General features: G+C 37.5%; 1 protein-coding gene across 2 annotated transcripts in view; it reads left to right on the top strand.

The window, feature by feature from the left end:
• Positions 1-19839, top strand: part of MAN1A2 (mannosidase alpha class 1A member 2) — a 135427-nt gene that overhangs the window by 56019 nt on the left and 59569 nt on the right. For both annotated transcript variants that reach the window (XM_068698910.1, XM_068698920.1), the window contains 2 exons: positions 11761-11879; positions 14241-14321. In XM_068698910.1, coding sequence (XP_068555011.1) covers positions 11761-11879; positions 14241-14321 — 200 coding nt within the window. The remainder of the gene's footprint in view (positions 1-11760; positions 11880-14240; positions 14322-19839) is intronic.

Below are 19839 nucleotides of genomic sequence, written 5' to 3'. Positions count from 1 at the left end.
TTCTGTGTATGCCTTTAGCCTCTGATTCCATGTGGAGGATAAATAAAAGCAATAAAGGAATAATGTGTATGTGTAAACAAATAGGTTCTTGGCTTCTTGTCATTTTGATGAAAATATAGTGGCAAATGAAAGGGGAAAGAAACTGCGCACACTAACTAGTGAAGAGAGCTAATTGCATGACGCAAATTTCAGCCTGATCTCTGTATTTCAGAAAAAAATATGAAAAGATAGAAAACGTATTTTACTTAAAAGTAAGTGAAACTGGCTTTCAGACAGCCATGTGCAGCAATGATCTCTGCAAAATCAGAAGTGAATGGCTACGCTGAGACAATGTTGAACATTATATGCACTGGCAATGTGTATTTTTTTTCTCAGTAACGCGAATTTTGGAAAGACAAAATTTTAAGAAAGTACATAATTGTCGTGAATTACTGGCCTAATCTGGAATCAGGAAAGTGTTTTGATAATGCGATAAAAGTTTCCTCAGGTTGAATGAAAGGTCAAACATGATAATTACTCTTCCACCAAAAACCGAAAACAGTAGGTGCTTATGGACAAAATGTAAGAACTTGAAAAGCACGTGGTTACTGGCTGTTTCTCAGAGTACTGTCCGGGCGTACAGAATTTTATGTGGTGTTACTGATTCTGGACTCAGAGGCAACAAGTTTTACTTAATAACCTTTAGTTTATTTTTCCATTATTTTGTCTGATCTGTTTTTGAGTTTATGCAAACTTAAGAGCACCCACAATGTGTCATTACAAGTGGTTCCACAGTTTTGAACTTCTGAACTTTTTTTGGTTTTGAACTGTCTGCACACTGTATTAGGTGACAAATTTTGGTGTTGAAGCAGAACCTGAAGAAAACATCCATAATGAATCTTTTCCTTGCCTTTCATGAGTTTGTAGAACTGTACATAGCCTCAGTTGTGTGTCTGTCTTCTATGGAGATTATTGGTCTAAAGCCATTTCTCATACACAGGTGTTTTTAATCCCTATACGTTGCTGTCTTTTTTCTCTAATGTTTTCAAATTTTCCTGTTGAGAGGGAAATTAGCAACTTTTTGTTCTGATTGTTCACTGTTCCTTTTTTAATTGTACTTTGCATTTTTCAGACAGCTTATGGAGTCTAGAGTTTCCATATAGGATGGCTTCTTTGTGTTAGCATTCCTTTCAGTATCCACATCCAGAGTGTACACCATTTCCAAATCATAGAATCATATAGCACGGCTCAGGTTGGAAGGGACCTTAAAGATCATCAGTTCCACACCCACCCTGCCATGGGCAGGGATGCCACCCACTAGATCAAATGATTTATTAATATGTGCAATAGCATGTATCCAAGCATTCATCTCTGTACAACCTCACTGGTGATTTCCCCTCACAGTAATTGTTTATTTGTACTTTACTATCTTTTAAATCATTATTCATTTGTGAGAGAATAATTTTCTCTTATCCTGTGACAGTTTTTTCTTAAGAATCTTTAACAGTTGTTCTCACGTATCTTCCAAATCTTTCCTCTAGTTGGTTGACTTCTTAGACTTAACGTTGATGCTAACATATAATTTCCCTCTACAATAACTCTTGACTCTTCCTCAGTTCATCTAATTTAAATTTCTGCTGATGCTGCTAATTGGGCAAGTAGTGTTTTGTAAACGTTACTTTGCTTCACTGCAGTAGAGGTGGTGTTTTATTCAGAATATGGCTCTAATTTCTCTAAAACTTGCAAATGAGTGCAAGAAGGATGCAATTTCTCTGTTCATTCGCTCTTAATTGCTTACAGTGCTGGTGCCATAAAAACAGCTGTAGTTGGCTAAGAACATTTTTTAAACATTACTACTGTTTTGTCAAATTGTCATGTGTGCCTATGCATATGAGGATATTTCACAATAAGAAGCTGTTGTCTTCTGTTCTTCCTTTTAATACTACAGTATTCCCATGGAATACACACTCGTGCCCAGTGTGTATTAACTCATGTACTTCCTATTTAGATTCAGTCATTTCAATAGCTTTTTTTTTTTATTATTTGTTTCTGAACTGATGGTGCTAAATGTTATGTTGTTACTCAGAAGATTGAAAACTCTGCCTTTTAAAAAAATATAATTAAATGCAAATGCAAAGTGAGATTAGACAAGCACATCTTATTTCTGTAACCTGCTTTATAGAAGAGTGAGGTTCACATCTACATCAAATAGTAAGGAAGAAATTAAATCATTAGAATTCAAGGTTCAAGATCATGTGGAGAATTTTTATGATCTCTAGTACCATCATACCCTGCTTTTCTCATATAAAGCAGATGATTTGCTCTGAGGAACAAAAAATATGTTTCCCATTGGGAATCTTTGGGCTTCCATTTGTTTTGGTTTGGTAATTATTTAGATTGCAGGACTGCTATTCCTGAATTTTAACTCGTTTCCTATCATTTGGAATTATGAACAGAACATGCAATATGGAAAATAAAGTAAGAATGTGTATTTTGGATGGTGTTTCAATATTAAGTAAACAGGCGTGACAACTAAATAAGGATTAGTATACTTGAACTTTAAATACGTAAGGACAGCAGCGTGAGCATGCATACAGAACTGGAGGCAGATGCAAGTATGCTTTGCTGTCATCTGAAGCCTGCTGTGAGGCAGCTGTAATTCAGAAACTGCTCAACCATGTGAGTGCAGCATTGTGATTGTGCCTCATGTATTTTGTCTTCAATCAGAGATTATTCATTCAAGGTTTGCACCATTCTGATGAAGTTACATGGCTATCCAACTGAAATTAGTTCTCCTTCAGTTTAGAGAGGGTTTATGAGGTGGTTTGGACCAAAGTGTGTAGAAGTGGCCCATATTTTTATTTATCTGAAGATGGAAAAGTTTATGTGACATCATAACTTAGAGGAGTGTTTTTTGTGATGCTTTTCCTACTGCATAGCTGGTAAAGAAGTTTTGTTTACAATTATCTGTAAGAACTTGTATCTTTACCATCTTGAAAGGTCAGTATTTAACTCACTTTGTATGTAAGGTACAGAAACGCAGTTCACACAACCATTCCTGAGTCCAGATAATACTGGTCTCTCTTATTTACTGTCAGATATTAGTTTTACTTTGTTTGCGGCTGGTTTTAACTGTCTGCTGCCTTCATTTAGATTCTGCAAACTTCTGAGCCATTGTTCACAGATACTCTTCCCTTTAGAATTTCATTTCCTGATTTCTCAAAATAAAGCGGCTCCAGATGTGTATTTTTATTTATTTTTTTCATATGTGTAGCTCATTGCCATCACCTTCACTTCTTGTCTGTCATTCTGCCTCTTCTTTGACACACTTCCATCCTCTCATGTTCCTCCTTTGTACTCAATTTAATGCCATCTCCTCTCCCTTGTTGCTTTCTTACTCCATAGCTCATTCTCATCTTTTCCTTCTCACACTGAAGCCTTTTGTTTATCACTAGGTTTCATCCTTACACTAACTTAGATCATATTTCCAGTGTTAGTCTTAATTATAGGCTACACACAATCCATTAATTCCTCCTCGTGTCTACAGTAATTCAGTTTTGTGCTTATGCTTAAAAAATATAAATTAAAAAAAATCCAAAATGATAGAGAAACTTGATGATAGAGAAAATCAAAACAGTCTGATACTTACATGCCAAGCCCTATTAAAATTAGTTATGTGCATATTCAGGCTTTGTACTAGAGGGACTGCATTTAGCACTTGTATGAATTTTGAATTAAGCTGAAGGACCAAGGAGGATTTATTTGGAGAGCAAAGCAAAGCAATCAGGTGAAGTTCACTGAAGAGACAGGTTTACTGTAATATAAATTCTTAGGCAAATATTTTAAATTTGAGTCTTTAGGATGTAGCTATTTAAACAGCAGTTTAATTGATAGTATCCACCTGTAGGTTCCCTTTTCTATAGATTCAAAGAACAAAGACTTAGCATACACTTCAATGCTTCATTCCTATTACTTCCTCATTTATAAAATAAAGCAAAGCATTATAATCAATTATTTAATGTTGTTTATATGCTAAAATACTTTAAGTGTCTGGTAGAAAAGATTAGGGACTCCTTTTCATGCTGTCTATTATCAGCAAATTAACAGAACTAAGCAATCAACAAGCTTAGTGTTTTGTTCTGCTTTTTTAATTAGTCTAAAATTTTAAACACAATTGGCTTCTCCATGGATACTTAAAGGCTTATTCAGTGCATTTTAAGGCTGAGCTGAAATCATACGTTGCAGTTTTGTATGAAATGTATTGTTTCATTGACTAATTCTGAGGCACTTGTTTTCACGGTGGAATTAAATTCTGTTCAAAAGTTTAATTCATTTTCTTAAACATTATCTTGTTCATTGTGAGTCATTAAGATATTTTACAAGTGGTATGCTTCAGTAGTGGCAGCTTTATTGCCAGAGCCTCATTAAAGATAAAGACGACTGGTTTGATAATTGTTTGCTTTTAATTTTCATGTTGTATATTTTTCTGCCAGGTCTGTAATTGTCTATCACATTAAGAAATCCTGTTGCTGCAGTTTAAATTAGATTCTTTGAATCTTTTTAGATAGAAATTGCTCTACTTTCCCTAGATCTGTATAGTCTTGCCCAGTCTGCATGTTTTAGCCCCTCTCAAACTGGCCAGGCAAGACTACTGATAATGAGAATATTTTTTTAAGACTGTAATAACTCTCTGTTTAGTATCAGGTTGAGTTTATCAAGGAAGCATTTTCACTCCCATGCTAGGGATTAATATACCTTCCTGTGTGAAAAATAACAATGATAATCTTTTAGATTCAAAGCATGCCAGGGAGGGTTTCCTTAAGGAGGTTCCAGATTTCCCCTTTTGTTTCTGGAATCACTGCAGCAGGATAGGGAGGATCCGTTCTGAGCTGGAGCACATTCCAGACATTGGGATAGTGTGGCTGTAGTGCTGTACTGTGCTGAAGTCCAGATCACCCAATTGAGTGGAATTTTAACTTTGAACTTTGAATTATCCTCTCAAGACTGTGCTCCTCTTAGATTCTTTCTGCAGATTGATTCCCCTGGTGAAACACACCAGTAATCAAAGATGTTCTGCACCAGTAGAAGTAGGTTCTACTTCCAGCAGATGATGTCTGTCCAGGGCCATGAAATAAATGAGAACCGGGAATTGGTCACTGGTCACTGTGACAAATACTGTTTCTGCCACGAAAGGTTTGTTAGAATCTTAAAGTTTTATCCATTTTATTTTATGATACAGAGTCACAGAATGCTTTGGGTTTAAAGAGACCTTAAAGATCATCTAATTCCTCCACTTCCATGAAAGGGGCATCCACAGCTTCTCTGAGCAAACTGTTCTGGTGCCTCACCACCCTCAGAGTAAAGAATTTCTTCTGAATATCTAATTTAAATCTGCCCTTTTTAAGTTTAAAGCCATTATTCCTAGTCCTGTCACCATACTCCCTGATGAAGAGTCCCTCTCCTGCTTTCTTGTAGGCCCCCTTTAGGTACTAGAAGGCTACAATGAGGATATAAGGCAATTGTCTTCAATAACATCCTAGGTACTTGTTTTTCTTCAAGAAATCTTAACACTTTCGTTAACTTTTATGGTTGGTGGTGTTATCTGTAGATTGACCATGTAAGTAAGAAGAAGAATCTCTGATAGATTCCTTTTTTTGTCACTGGTTTAGGAAGTATTAAAAACCTATCTTTATTTTAAAGAAACTAATGACCATTCCACTTTTGGGTCTTTCATGTGCTGCCTTTTCTACTTGATAAAGTATTTCTTTTTCAGTCATTGCATAAGATTGAAGGGTGAAAATGATTACACGTGCCAGTTAGGCCTGTTGTGTATGACTTTCCTTGGAGAAGGAGTGGCCTTGTGGTTGTCTTTTCTTTTAGGCTGGTTTCCTTGAGTTGGTTGTTGCAGCCCTGCTTTGACCTAGAGTGCACTGTGATAATGAGAGATCCATTTGAATACACTGTGTTTCCTTAAATTTGTGTCATCTGTGGTCTGCCTAATCAGAACTGTTTTAGCAGTGCCATGGTGTGGGTCCACCCTGCCTTTCTTTAGTACTTGCTGCAGACTTTTTTGCCCTGTAAAAACTCTGACAGGGAGCTTCTCTAAAAGGTCTTTGGATAGATGTGAAGTGTGTTGTAACGTTCATGTGTTATAGCACAGCAGATAGAGTAAAAGGGAAAGAAAAAAAAAATACTTTCTATAGTTGTAGTTACTTGAAATCTGTTGGCCATACAAATTCCAGCTTTGTTTTTAATTGAGTCTCACCTCTTGCTGCGGTGGGCAGCTCACTACCACACGGCCACTTGCTCACTTCCCATTTCACCCAGTGGAACTGGGGAGAGAATAGGAAGACCAAAAGCGAGAAAGCCCTTGGGACAAGATAAAAATTGTTTGATAAGTGAAGACAAAGGAATGTCTGTCTGCCTCTTCCTCCCTCCTTTGCACTTAGTTTTTATTGCTAAGCATGATGTTATACAGTATGGACTGTCCATTGGGTCAGCTTGTGTCAGCTGTCCCATTTGTGTTCATCCCATCTTCTTGCCCATATCTGGCTTACCGACTGACAGAGGCGGAATGGGAAAAAACATAAAGCCTCAATGCTCTGCAAAGACTGCGCAGCAGTAGCCAGAACTCCGGTTGTGGTATCAACTCTGTTTCAGTCACAAATACAAAACACAGCACCATATGGCTGCTATGAAATAAACTTATTCCATCCCAGCCAGACCCAGTATAGCTGCTCAGCCCTCAACTCAGGCTAATAAAAGCCCTCACAAAAATGTTTTCCAGTAACAAGATTTGTGTGTGGTGTATACGTGTTTAAGTAAAGAATAGATGTGGATGACAGGTGAAATAATCAAAGTTTCTGTGAAGTACCTGCTTGATGATTACTTTTCAGCTCAGAGTGCATTACTGAAGTTTTGCTGTCAAAAGATTTATCATTTTGTTCCTTATTTATATAATGTGGCAATGTCTCAAATTTTGAGGTCTTCTGTGATCATAATTCATCAGAACAGCTTGTTCGATTTCTCTAGTACCTCAGTGCTCACAGTCTTTTTGGCTTCTGCATAATAAATACACTAAGCAGTTCTGTAGCTAGTATCAAACTTTATAAATCTCTACACTTAACCTTATGGTAGAATGAAAATGGGCTACTTATTGTCTTCATATTTCTTTTGTCATGGAACACACAACAAGATTTTTTTTCCTAAATACTTTGATAGTCTCTTGTGAGACTTTAAAAAGTGCAAGTAAAGCAGTTCTTCACCTAGCACTTCAGCATATTGAAAGAATTTTAGAGGAAAGAAGTGGAAGACCAATTTTCTTTTAATGGCCCTGCTGCTTACAGATAGTCATATCATTTGCTAGGTATTTCAGACTCTGGATTAATGTGCTATCAGACCAAGGAATTATTTGTCTAATCTCAGGAAACTGAAGTCTATCTAAATATAAACCTGACTTACTATTTTGCAGTCCTTTCAAATAATATTCTTGCTTAATGAGTGTGCATAATTTTGTTAATAGTTGAGCTATTTTGCTGCTCAATTCCTTCCATTAGCTCATGATGGATGTTCTGTTTTATTTAGAAGAACGAGTATTGCATTCATTAGGCAAACTTCATTAAATTTGGAGTTCAATCAACTAGAACTGTAATTATATGAAGAGGAAACTTCCTAATCTGACATTTGTAAAACTGAGCCCTTTTGGAATCAGTTATTATGTTATGCAACATGACCAATGAGCCTTTGTATTAAACAGAGGTGGACCCTGGGAGGAGTGCCTTCAGCTAGGGAAAGTGTTATGTTCTATTATGATTTAATTGTTTTATAGCTTTTTTAACCACAATGAGACATCTGCTCTCTATGTATCAGGAGCAATAACACATCATATTGGTTAAAGTGGTAGTAGGCATGCTATACTCCTCTTAACTGTTATCTCTTTGTTTATAGTGTGCTGTATTACTTTTCAAATAACACATGCAATTTAAGTCCATGACTACCCTCTTGTCCTTTAAGGCAAAATTTATGAATCTTATCATGGCTATGAAATTTTAAAAACAAACAAACAAAAAAAAACCATACTGTGTTATGAATGGAAAATGACTTACTTTTGAGAGTTCATGCTGAATTGTTTGAATCAGCGTCAGGAGTGGGGAATTATAGCTGCCTATCCATTTTAGTCTATTTTCCCTATAGCACTGTGTGAGACCCTAGTACAGACCAGTGATCTTTGAACTCTTCCTGCTTCAGATTTCAGCTGTTGTCTTACTGGTACAGCAATGCATTTTAATATGGAAGAAGATAGCTATAACAGCATCATTGCCTATTCTGATTAGGTTATGAACCACATCACTATGATTCTATGAATTCAGCAGAAGCTTTCTGTATTTTGGATCAAGTTAAGAATGACATCTCCTACACAGAGATATCTGGAGTCCTCCAAGAGAGAGAAGCTGAAAGCAATTCATTAATTTGAATCTTTCACCCACCGTAGCAATAGTTTTAAGTTGAACCTATCTTGCAACATAGGGTGGCCAAGCTGTTATGTTAAGATTGTTATTCTCTGTAATGGAATTCGGCACTGAGCTGAAGGTGTTAAACCTTACAGTACTTACACACTGCACTGAATTAATTTTCTGAGAGTTACGTGTATGCCTGGTGGCCACCTTGTCAAAGGATATGTCTTTATGCCCAGGTGTACCCTCTCTTCTTGTAGATACAAAACTTCTGGGAATGAGCTTCATGTTTTGGACTCCTGCCTCTTGATGAAAGGGGTGCACAAGAGTGGAATTAGCTTGCTTTGTGCTGCCTGATTGACACTTAAACAGGAGAAGACTGGGTAGAGAATCTCTTGCAACATGTCTTCTGTCATCTCTTGACTTTTGGAATTGTGTTCAGCTCAAAAGGTTTAAAAACCAAAGAGTGCTCTTCTTAGTCTTCCTCAGGAATGATGTGCTGGTGAGGAGTTAGGATTAGTTACGTAAGAATATGCTATATGTAAGAAGAAAAAGGGAAAATAAACCAAATTTAGGTGAAATAGCAGCGTACTTATAAGAAGAGAAATGAATCTATTTTTATGTGTTGGGATGTAAATGCTATTCTTAAGAGACCATTTTAAGAAATGATCGAGCTGTCATTTGTAACCCAAAAGCTACAACCATATTGATCTGCATCTCAGAAACAGGTACCTGTCACTGCTCAAGGAAGTGGCATGTATGAGCAACAGTGGCTTTTATCAGTAATGTTTTGCTGGATGTTTGTGGGTCTAGGAAGGATAGACATAAAAGAGGAGAGAGAGAGTCAAACAGGTAGCACAAGAGAGAGCTTGAAAAAGCTGTAGGAGAGTTGCTCAGAAGATGCTCCAGGTATGAACCTACCCCTTTAATTGACTCTTGGGGGGAAAAATGCTGAGAAGTTTGCTTTGTTCTGTTGGACTGTGTGTGTTTTTGTGACTGCAAACAGTGCTAGAGGGCCTTGTGTGAAACAGGTTGTCATTGTATCCCTATTCACTCAAACACCTTCTGTATTTGAAAACTGTTTTCATTGTGGTTTAATAACACTACAGAAATTACTTTGAGTGCCATAGCGGTGTAACACATTCTAACTTTATATCAGAAATACTTTGTCAGGTAATACTGAAATCAGTCCTTGTGTTATGGTCTGATTGGTGTGTTTGTGAAGTGAAAAATTAGATAACTGGTCATATTAGGCTTACGAAAAGGTACAAAGTTAAGTGCATGCTGTTGTTCTGCTCAAAGCAAAACCCTATTGCAAGTAGTGGAATCCAGAACTTAGCTGGAGGTGTTAAGCTGTGCAGTATTTATGCACTGTACTGAATTAATTTCACTCCTGAGAGTTATAGGTGTTCCTGGTAGCCAACTTCTCAAAGGATATGTCTTCTAATTAATCTTAAGAAAGGTAGTATGTCCTTATCTATACATGAATATTCTTAATGCACCACTGCTTTCCATATCTGGTTCATTCAAATTCATTAAAACAGTTGCACAGCTATTTTTGAAGAAATTAGTTGGCAATTATTTTGTGATCAAGACTGTTGTGTTTAATTTTCGTTATTTAGAGAATGAAATTCCAGCAAATGGAATTAAATGTGCATGCAAGTATCAGTCGTAGGTGTTTAAAAGAACTACTACGGAGGTGATGACTCAATTGAGTCATTGTAGTGCATGAGGTAAAATAAATAAATAAATAATCCCTAAATACATGAAATGCATGAATGAATGAACAGAAACAAGCAAGCAGCAACACTGCCCTGTAGAAATTCAATTATGGATGAAAAGCACATTAACAAAATAAAATTGGGTTAACTTTTTAATGGACTACTGTCATAAGATTGTTAATCATACAGTTATTGTACCCTTCATAGAATACTGGTATGAACAATGACATTTGGCTATTTTGTTACTGTCTAGGAAGTTTTATACACTCCGTGAAAAATAAATAATCCCATGCATACCTAATTATCTTGCATTCCTCCATAAAGAAAGACCTCTGCCTAGTAAGTGAGTTGGGGTGGCTTTAAAAGGTTACAGCTTGTCCTGTGTTGTTTGTCGTCTTTTGCCAGAGGGTAGGAAGGCCCTGCAGGGGGACCTGGACAGGTTGGATCGATGGGCAGAGGCCAAAGGGATGAGGTTCAGCATGGCTAAGTGCCAGGTCCTGCACTTTGGCCACAACAACACCATGTAGCGCTACAGTCTTGGGGCAGAGTGCCTTGAAAGCAGTGCAGTGGAAAAGGATCTGGGGTGCTAGTTGATGCTCGCTCAAACATGAGCCGGCAGTGAGCCCAGGTGGCCAAGAAGACCAACGGCATCCTGGCCTGTATCAGAAACAGTGTGGCCAGCATGACCAGGAGGTGGTTGTCCCCTTGTACTCAGCTCTGGTGAGGCTGCACCTTGAGTACTGTGTTCTGTTTTGGGCCCCTCAGTAGAAGAAGGACGTTGAGGCCCAGGAGCATGTCCAGAGAAGGGCTACGAAGCTGGTGAAAGGCCTGGAACACAAGTCCTGTGAGGAGCAGCTGGGGGACCTGGGGTTGTTTAGTCTGGGGAAGAGGAGGCTCAGGGGAGACCTTATGGTTCGCTAAAGCTGCCTGAAAGGAAGGTGTGGGAAGCTGGGGGTCAGCCTCTTGTCACAGGTAACTAGCAACAGGACAAGAGGGAATAATCCCAAGTTGTGCCAGAGGAGGTTCAGGTTGGAAATTAGGAGAAATTTCTTCTCAGAAGTAGTCAGGCATTGGAACAGGTTGCCCAGGGAGGTGGTGGAGAAACCATCCCTGGGGGTATTTAAGAAAAGGTTGGATGTGGCTCTTAGGGACATGCTCAGTAGTAAATGTTGGGAAATGCAATGCATCAGTACATGGATTGTTTTATCTCGTTTACCAATTGTTTTATCTTGTTTTTGTGGGTTTGTTTTTAAACACTTCTGCCCTAGAATTCCTAATAGTTTTTTGAACCTGAATTTCTTTCTGTCCCTTTATTGTTACAAAGGAGAGTTGCTCATGTTCAGGTTATGAAAGCAGGTAAGGTTTTTTTCTGTCTTTAGTCATTTTTTCTCCCCAGATTCCAAACTATGTCAGAGGACTTAAGCTTTGAAAGGGATACAATCCTCTTTTGTAGCTGCTTATTCCTTGCTCAATTGGACTATTTGTTATATTGTCATCTTCTAGTAACTTTGCTTTGCAACTGCTTGGGATATTTTCTCATGCCTGTGATGTTCAGGAAAAGTGATGAAATAATCAGTTGTAATAGAAATCCTTATTTTTTTGTGTAGGAAACTCACAAATGGGTGCTACCATAGTAGATGCACTGGATACTCTTTATATCATGGGGCTTCATGATGAATTCAGAGAAGGACAAGAGTGGATTGACAAAAATCTTGATTTCAGCGTGGTGAGTAGAATTTACCCATCCTAATATTACTCTGGTCCCCTTCATGGTGTTCTGATGGAGGGGGAGAAGTCTTTCAGCTGGAGCTTAAAAAACTTGTGATTAAAAGTATCAGAAGTTGATATGCAAACTTAAGTGAAGTGTTCTGTTTCTAGCTTAATATTAAATAAAGAACACCATTAACTCTCCAATTGTAATTAAAGATATATACATATAATATTTTCAAAGTACAAATTGTAAGTGGATAATGGAAGAAAAGGAAGGTGATCAGTGGGGAACTACAAGGCTTCTACAGAAGAAATGATTGCAGGAAAATAAGAGTTTACTGCTCATAATAGCTTGAAATAACTGAGTTGTGAAGGAGAATTTCTCCCCAGACAAAATGAAACATTGGTATACAGTCAGAAATGAGCAGATGTTTATTGTTATTCTTATACTAAATCCTACATTTCAGAAAGGGTTTGTTGGCAATTTTGTTTGTTTGTTTTGTTTCATACATTTCCTGTCTGGCAAACATGAAAGAAATTCTACTTTCTGCCTTTTTTAGTTAGTGCCAAATAATTATTCAGTATAAAACTGAAGACCCTAAATGTGTCAGAGATGGTGTAGACATAATGGTGCCATTATGGAAGGTGGAATAAATTACTACCACAGCTTTTGTCTGTTGTAAGGAAATCTCTATAGAAATTTACAGAGTTAGTCTAGGATTTGGGTGAAATAAATTTGCATGACTCACTGAGGTTAAATTACAGCTTCCTTTGTATCAGAAAACATTTCTGAAGGTTAACAAGTTGTCTTGTATATGCAAGACTTGAGTGATTTCCTTATGTGGTTAAAGATCTAAAAAAAAATAAAAAAATCCTCTTGAATTCTTTTACTGAGAAATACAAGTGACTGGTTTCACTATATATTGTACTGTTCCTTGTGTGATTCATGACTTTAATAGGTATTAATTAGAATCCTACACTACCTTGTTGGTATTTTTTCTTGTGTCATCTGTATCTGAATTAAAATACATCTTTTACTAAAAAAATATTTTTGTGAGTATTTCAAACTTCAGACTTCTAATCATCAGCACTGTTAGAGGAAATCTTTATTTATATAATCTCTTGGAGATAATGTGTGAAAAATATACATATTTTGTATACATGCAAAATGCATGATACAGCTATAGTTTCCATAGAAGTAGTGTTAAAGGAAAAATATACTGGTTTATATCATGTCACTGGTATACTTGTCCTGGTTTCAGTGTGGTGTTTAGCTGCCGGCCGGGTTAAACCATGACAGTACTCACTGGTGGGAAAACTTGTGTGATAGTGATTTTCTGGATAAATTAAAGCCTGTTTTATTTCAATGTGTTTTGATAAAACAACATGTGTGTCTAATGGGTTGAATGAATAAAAGTTTATGAAAGACATGGGATGTAAGCAAGCAAAGGAGTGAGTGGGGCTCAGAGGGAGGCAGAAAGATAATAAAACTAGGTAATTCCTCTTAGTTTTTCAGATTGGGTTAAATGAGTCAAAAAGTACCAGTGAATTTAACCCAAATATATTAATGTAGAGGGAGGCAGTAAAGTGGTTTCTCTTCAGTTGCAAAACCACTGAGAAGCTCTTGTTGTTACAACATTGAATACATAAAGGCTGTTCCTCGATGGAGAGTATCTTAAAATGAAGCTCTGAATTTGCACATTGGTAATTCATGTTAAGAAAACATGTTACAGGAATTCTCTAATTATTCTTCTACTTTGTCCTGTAAACCAGGAGATTCAAAGTTATGGTTAAACATAAGAGAAAAGGTGCTGCATTATGGAAATGTACTAAATGTAAATGTTGCTTTCTCTCACCATCCCCAAGCAACTAAAATTGTACTCTGTAGTGATAATATGATCAGAGAGTAGGAGAAAAACTAATTTGATTTTTAAAAATCAGTTGATGCTAGAACTGGAATTAGCATTGTGTCATGAAGGCATTCATGAAGGAATTTTGGTACGATTTAACATATTGAAACAGTACAAACCCTTACATGTATATTGGTTTAGCATATAGAATAATAGAATCATCTAGGTTGGAAAAAACCTGCAAGATCATTGAGTCCAACCATCAACCTGCCCTACCGAGTCCTGTCACTAAACCGTGCCCTTAGTGCCATGTCCATACATGTCTTAAATACTCCAGGTATGGGCACTTCACCACTTCCCTGGGCAGCTCATTCCGGTGCTTGACCACCCTCTCCATGAAGAAATTCTTCCTAATGTCCAAACTGAACCTCCCCTGGCACAACCTGAGACAGTCTCCTCACATCCTGTTTGCCTTTTTTCTTTGATTAGAGAGTTGGTTAATTACTTACATTTTCTTTGTGTTTCAGAATTCTGAAGTGTCTGTATTTGAAGTCAATATTCGCTTCATTGGTGGTCTTCTAGCAGCATACTACCTTTCAGGCCAAGAGGTAAGGATACTGGAAGGTGTCTGTGTCATGTAATGTATTTTAGTAAATCAAGTTGCACATTAAGTTTTTTTTAGAATCTTGGTATGTCATTAGTTTGCAAACTGATTTCACAGTAATGAGTTACACAGAGTAACCAAATTCTTTGAGTATAGAATCTATAAAGTTGGTTTCCGTGCCCATTTAAGCTGATTTAGGACCCTTTGTTAGAACTTTGAAACTGTTTTATCGAGATGCTTTCAAAAGAAGTCCACATCAGTAAACATCAACCTGAAATGTCAAATCACTGTTCTTTAGTGACAAAAATAACTTGTTTTGATATTCTGTAACTCCTCAAAGCTAGGAATAATCTTTTTGTCACTTTTCTTGCAAGGCTACAAGTTTGTTTGACAAAAGCAGTACAACAATCTTCTTGCTATTTTTTCAGTGACAAACTGAGAAATATCAAGCCAATTCCATCCCACTTTTCAAATTTCTGTTAAAAAAGATTGGAGATTTACACTTCTGAGTGCTTATCCAAAGGCATGCTTAGATTGAAAGGATGCATATACCCGAAGACTTGCAATCACAGATGACTTTGCTCTTCCAATAACATTGTTGTGATTTCATGCCTCATTGCTTCACATACTTTAATGGAGCTGGAGGCTGACCCAACCTACAGATTAACTCATAGCTCTTCTCACATCTTAACAGATTTCTATCTTTTCATCTGTTGCCTATGTCTTTTTATCTTTTGATTTTATCTTTTTTTTCTATTCCTTCCTTTTTTCTTTTTTTTTTTTTTAATTTTAGCCATTCTGTAGTCCACTACCTAAAACTTTAGGCTTCCTGCCATATTTCACAGGTTAAAGTTTGATATGCTTTCAGGTATCCATACATATTTTTTCCCTTTGTTTAGGGGACTACTGCATACATATCAACAAGTTCTCATGGATTTTAAGCCTGCAGCCCTAAGAGGAACCAGAAGAAACCCCGTATTAGTTGTCTTTTTAAGTATTTGGCATCATCCTAGGACCCATTAATTTTCTTGTTAGAAGTGAGTTCATTTTGGAAGAAGAGCATAGTGACAGAGTGCAAATCCAACGGGTATCCTGAAAAAATTGAGAGTCCATTTTTCATCAAGTACTACTTTTCATCCTTGTTGTTGTCAACATTCTTCAAGGACTGTGTCTGCAGAGTGATCACTTGCAAGCAGTCCTTTCTGTTGCACTGATTTATGTGGTCTGTGATGGAGGCCTAAACGAAAGGAGAAGCACAGAATTTTGCTACTCCATTTTATTTGTAGTAATCTAAGAGCCGAACAACTTGCGTTCATGGCAGTGAGTCTTTCTCTGCCTCCAGAATCTGTCAGGCTTAGGTCTGACATCAGAGATTACTGGGAGCTCAGTAAAGTACTAAATCAAGTCCCTTTAAGTACTGAAAAGGGGCTCTTTCAGTACTTAAAGTGGGTTTATGAAAAAAAAGCTGTAGAGAGAAACTTTTTACTTGGATAGATAATGATAGGACAAGGGGGAATTATTTTAAACTAAAAGAGAAGAGGTTTAGATTGGATATTAGGAGGAAATTCTTCATTCAGAGGATGGTGAGGCAATCCCATAGAAGTTGTGGATACCTCATCTTTGGAGGTGTTCAGGACCAGGTTGGATGGGGCCCTGGGCAACGTGATCTAGTGGGGTGGCATCCCTGTCCATGGTAGGGGAGTTGGAACTAAAAAGTCCTTAAGGTCCCTTCCAGCTCAAGCCATTCTATGATCCTATACTTTGCCCTCAGGGAGTGGTCCAATGTTGCAAGTCAATCTTTAAAACCGATAGCTGTGGCAACTCTTCAGGAAGACAGCCTTTATAGCAGCTATCACTTGTGTCAGAATAGCAGTGAAATTCAAGCCCAGTTACTTTACACTTTTGTCCTAACAAAAGGCATAAAAATCCCTGAAAGATCATCCCAAGTATTTATTTTGAGGAAGCTTCCAAATTTCATCTGAGTCAGCATTATTAACCTACCAGTTTTCTTCTGAAGACCCCCAGAACAGAAGCTTTCTTTTGCTATCAGACATAAGCAAGGAAAACTTGTAGCAATTTCTTGTAGCAAAGATGTTTCATGGAGAGTGGTCTCAGCTGCATGTGGTTTTCAACTTGTGTCAAGGAGCAGCTGGAGCAGCTAAGCTGGAGCTGTTAGGAGGAGTTGCTGTTCTTACAGTTAGTGTAATGATCTCAGCAGCATAGTGAAGGATGATTCCTTTCCAAAAATCTGTATTTCTGTCACTTGTAGCTCAGATCACATTTAGTACTATGTGATCACTGAAGCCTTCAAGCATTGAGTAGCGCAGTCCCACATCATCTTTTCAGCTACGAACATTGATCCTGTCTCTGGATAACTTCAGCTGGATCGTGCCCCTTGGAGTCATCTACCGTGAACATGGAAAACCTCAGAGAGAGAACAATGATCCCTCATCTACAGGATTATTGAGATAGATCAATGCTATACCTCTGCACAAGCACCTTAGCAAGAACACTTTTTCCCCAGTATGCAGATGGGTGCAGCCAAACACTGCCAAAAGCATGTGTTTGCCTGCATTTGTAAGGGTGGGTACTCCTTTCCCTTTCAGTTCCTTCTAACCACTTGAACAGAGACAGAGCAATCTCCTTTGTGTAAAGAGTTTTCATCAATACGTTTTATGTCTTTCCTTCTCAGAAGGCTTTTATTCTCTTTCTTAAATTTTGACCACTGGACTGACTTTTGCCGCTTAAAAATATTTCTATGGCATCAGTTTCACCAATGGATTTTAAACACTTAATAACTTGTCGAAGATTATTCCTGTCAAGTGATTATATATTATCTTTATTTTCCAAAAGAGGAACTCATAAACAAGTGTTCACGCTTCATTTCTTTCAAATAGTTTGGCAGATAGGACTGCTTCTGGTACCTGAGAGACTGCTTAATTTGCCAAGTTGGATGATTTCTCTGTAGTTTATCAGCATGAATGAGATAAGCAAGGAAACTTGAGACTTTTCAGTAACTGAAGCCAGTAGAGAGAGATCTGCCTCTGAAGAGAACTTATTGGAGTCACTTGTTTCCCTTTTAAACTGTTGGAAACAGACTGCAGATCGCCATCAGGAGAATGAAGTAGCTGGGGAGAGAGACCTAACCCAGACCAAGAGAGTCAGAGGAATATGGTGTTACATGGATTTCTGTTTGTTTCACTGTGCACTTTTTATTTTATCCATATTAAGATGGATCCTTTCACTTTGTGTGCTTTCATTATCTTTCTGAGCTTTGCCTTTGAGAAATTACGTTCTTTGAGTCTGAATAACTCAAGACAGTTGACAATATTTAGCTGAAATTTTGATTTGAATGTTTTTATATGTGACATCACCTTTTGTAGTTAATATACATTTGGCATAATCTTAGTTATGTCTTTTTACAGACATGCAGTCATTTCATGTTTTCTTACTATTTCTTCTTAAGCATTGGGTTTCAGTGTGTAAGCTTAGGTGTGTGTTTTTTTTTTTTTTCTGATCCTCAAGAATTCATTGCTTGTTTGAGATGCTTGTTCTGTGGGGTTTAAAAATTGCATCATCACAGGTGTATTTTATCTGAGGTGCAAAATTCAACTATGTCTACCCACAAAAGAAAACCTGTCCAGTAGGTGTGTGTGAGGCATCTGGTTCTTTGGACAAAATGATGGATGAACATCTGTATCTGTAGTAATATGGTATTGAAAGGAGCTTGCTACTAGGCTGCAACTCCAGAATGTGTTCACTAAGGTCATTCTTTTGAGCATAGGTTTCCCCCTCCAAAGCATGTGCGCTGGCTGCATACAGTGCCACAGGTGCTCTTCTGTGCCAGATCTGACATGAATTTGGTCAGTAGGTCATAGGTTGTTTAGGAAGCATCGTTCTGTCCTGCAAGCACATAAAATGCAAGCCCAGCCAGAGGGGAGATCACAAAGGAAGAGCAAGTCATTACCTGCCATCTGTACAGCAGGCTGTGCAGGTGTGTGTGTCTAACACCTGTCTTTACATGCACCCAGGATGAACCTTCTATTTTTAATTATTTCTGTACAGTGGTACTGGATGTGTCCTATAAATGTTTGCTTATTAAGGTATTCACTATTCTTGTAAGAGAACCTCTTATACTAATTTCAGGCATCATCAGTTGAGTAGTGGATAGATGTGTGGACAAAATACAGGAGATACTTGCTGATCTAGGTTTGCTTCAATGAACAGAAGCATGATGTTACATGTGCTTGGCTTTACCCTTTCTCAGAAGTTAGTATTCTGAGGGCCTGTGACCCTCAGTTACAGATTGGAGTTCTTAAAACTCTGAAAAATCCAGTACATGTTCTGAAGCAAGATGAATCAGAACAAGAAGTGCTGTAGCTGGTGGTGGTCTCTGTAAACTCAGATGTAACTCTATTGACTAGCATCTTGTGGGAAGTCTGTAATAAAACCAAACATGGAGCCCATGGCATCTTGCTAGGCCTCCCTGTAGAAGTTCAGCAGCAACTATTTGCAGTAGGATTCTGGGGTTGTTTCCAGTTGTGTGTTCTGTTTTGTAAAGCAAGTGATAAGCAGGATTAGTAAGTGATACTTATAAGCTTTGCTTAGAGTTTACTTGATAGTAGTCCATAAAAAGGTTTGTGAGGTATGCTGGAGTATGCCCCATTTTGCTGTTAGGAGAACTAAGCGTCTTATCTAGTACGATCAGCGTTTGTCTGTGGAGAGAGTCCTTAAGCTACTTGTTGAACTACTTGCTTTTTTCATTAAGTGGAGCTTCACCAGTTAAAACTTCTGGTGTGACTGGTAGCATAAAATATTTTTGCTAACAGTAACACATGGGATGACAGAAGCCTGAGGATTGACAGTGTCAGTTGTTATGGGGAGTACACTACACTCACACTTGAGAGCTAGCATCAAATAAAGAAAACAAAGCAAATATTATTCTAATAGCTGTTGTGTGATGGTGGCTGGAGGACATTCTTGCCATTAAGACAGTTATTGTCTGCTGCTGATTTATTAATACAATAAAAGGGATAGCATACTGTTTTATTTTTGAAGAAAGTTATTCATGACATCTGCAATATGAAAAAGATTAATGATTCACTGTGCTTGCGTATGCCAGCAGTTCCTTTACATGGTTGTTTTTCTCCTTTTTATAAACACCATCAAAATGACGCTTCTTTCTGGGCATGATACTGTAACTTGTTTGGATAAATTCAACCTGAAATCTGTCATTTAGAATCGAGAGCAAGGGCTGTAATCTGTCTAATGGTCTGTTAACAAATAATCAAAATAATCCTTTCAAGGATTTTTTTTAATTTTTCCAGGGAACTGACATGCAGTGTTTCTCCTGTTCAGGAAAATTCCTTAGTAAAATTGTGTTATTTACACCAGTGGATATCCCTGACAACTGACCAGCATATGTAAAGTCTAAGTCTTCAGTAAGCTAATATATTTTGTGAACTGTTTTCACAGTTGTCTTGCCTGTGCTTATGAAGGGGCTTATCTAAATTAAGTTTGTC

This window comes from Anas acuta, chromosome 1 (assembly GCF_963932015.1).
Source record: "Anas acuta chromosome 1, bAnaAcu1.1, whole genome shotgun sequence".
In the NCBI taxonomy this organism is placed as follows: Eukaryota; Metazoa; Chordata; class Aves; order Anseriformes; family Anatidae; genus Anas; species Anas acuta.
The sequence above is the reverse complement of the archived record's forward strand: the minus strand, read 5'-3'. Positions and strand labels throughout refer to the sequence as shown.